At 47.0% G+C, this 281-nt stretch overlaps 1 protein-coding gene across 1 annotated transcript in view; it reads left to right on the plus strand.

The window, feature by feature from the left end:
- Positions 1-281, plus strand: part of LOC119591952 (peptide chain release factor 1-like, mitochondrial) — a gene marked incomplete in the record, with an annotated part of 10835 nt that overhangs the window by 4576 nt on the left and 5978 nt on the right. Inside the window, 1 exon segment of the mRNA XM_037940706.1 lies at positions 31-214. Coding sequence (XP_037796634.1) covers positions 31-214 — 184 coding nt within the window.

The raw sequence follows: 281 nt of genomic DNA on the forward strand, positions 1-281 counted from the left end.
CCAGAATGAAGACCTTGATCTCTTCCTCAGGTACTAAATTCTCTGGTCCCTCCTGAGCCACTGGAAGACACAGACACCATCGTTGAAGTGAGTGCAGGCGTTGGTGGGCAGGAAGCCATGCTTTTCTGCCAGGAGGTATTTAGCATGTATACGTCCTATGCAGAGTACATGGGATGGGAGACCGACATTATGGATTACGAGACAACGGATATTGGTATGTTTGTGTGCTGGTGGAGCTGAAGTTGTTGAATCTTGAATGGACATGTTTTGATATCTAGGAC

Source organism: Penaeus monodon, chromosome 29 (assembly GCF_015228065.2).
Source record: "Penaeus monodon isolate SGIC_2016 chromosome 29, NSTDA_Pmon_1, whole genome shotgun sequence".
Lineage (NCBI taxonomy): Eukaryota > Metazoa > Arthropoda > Malacostraca > Decapoda > Penaeidae > Penaeus > Penaeus monodon.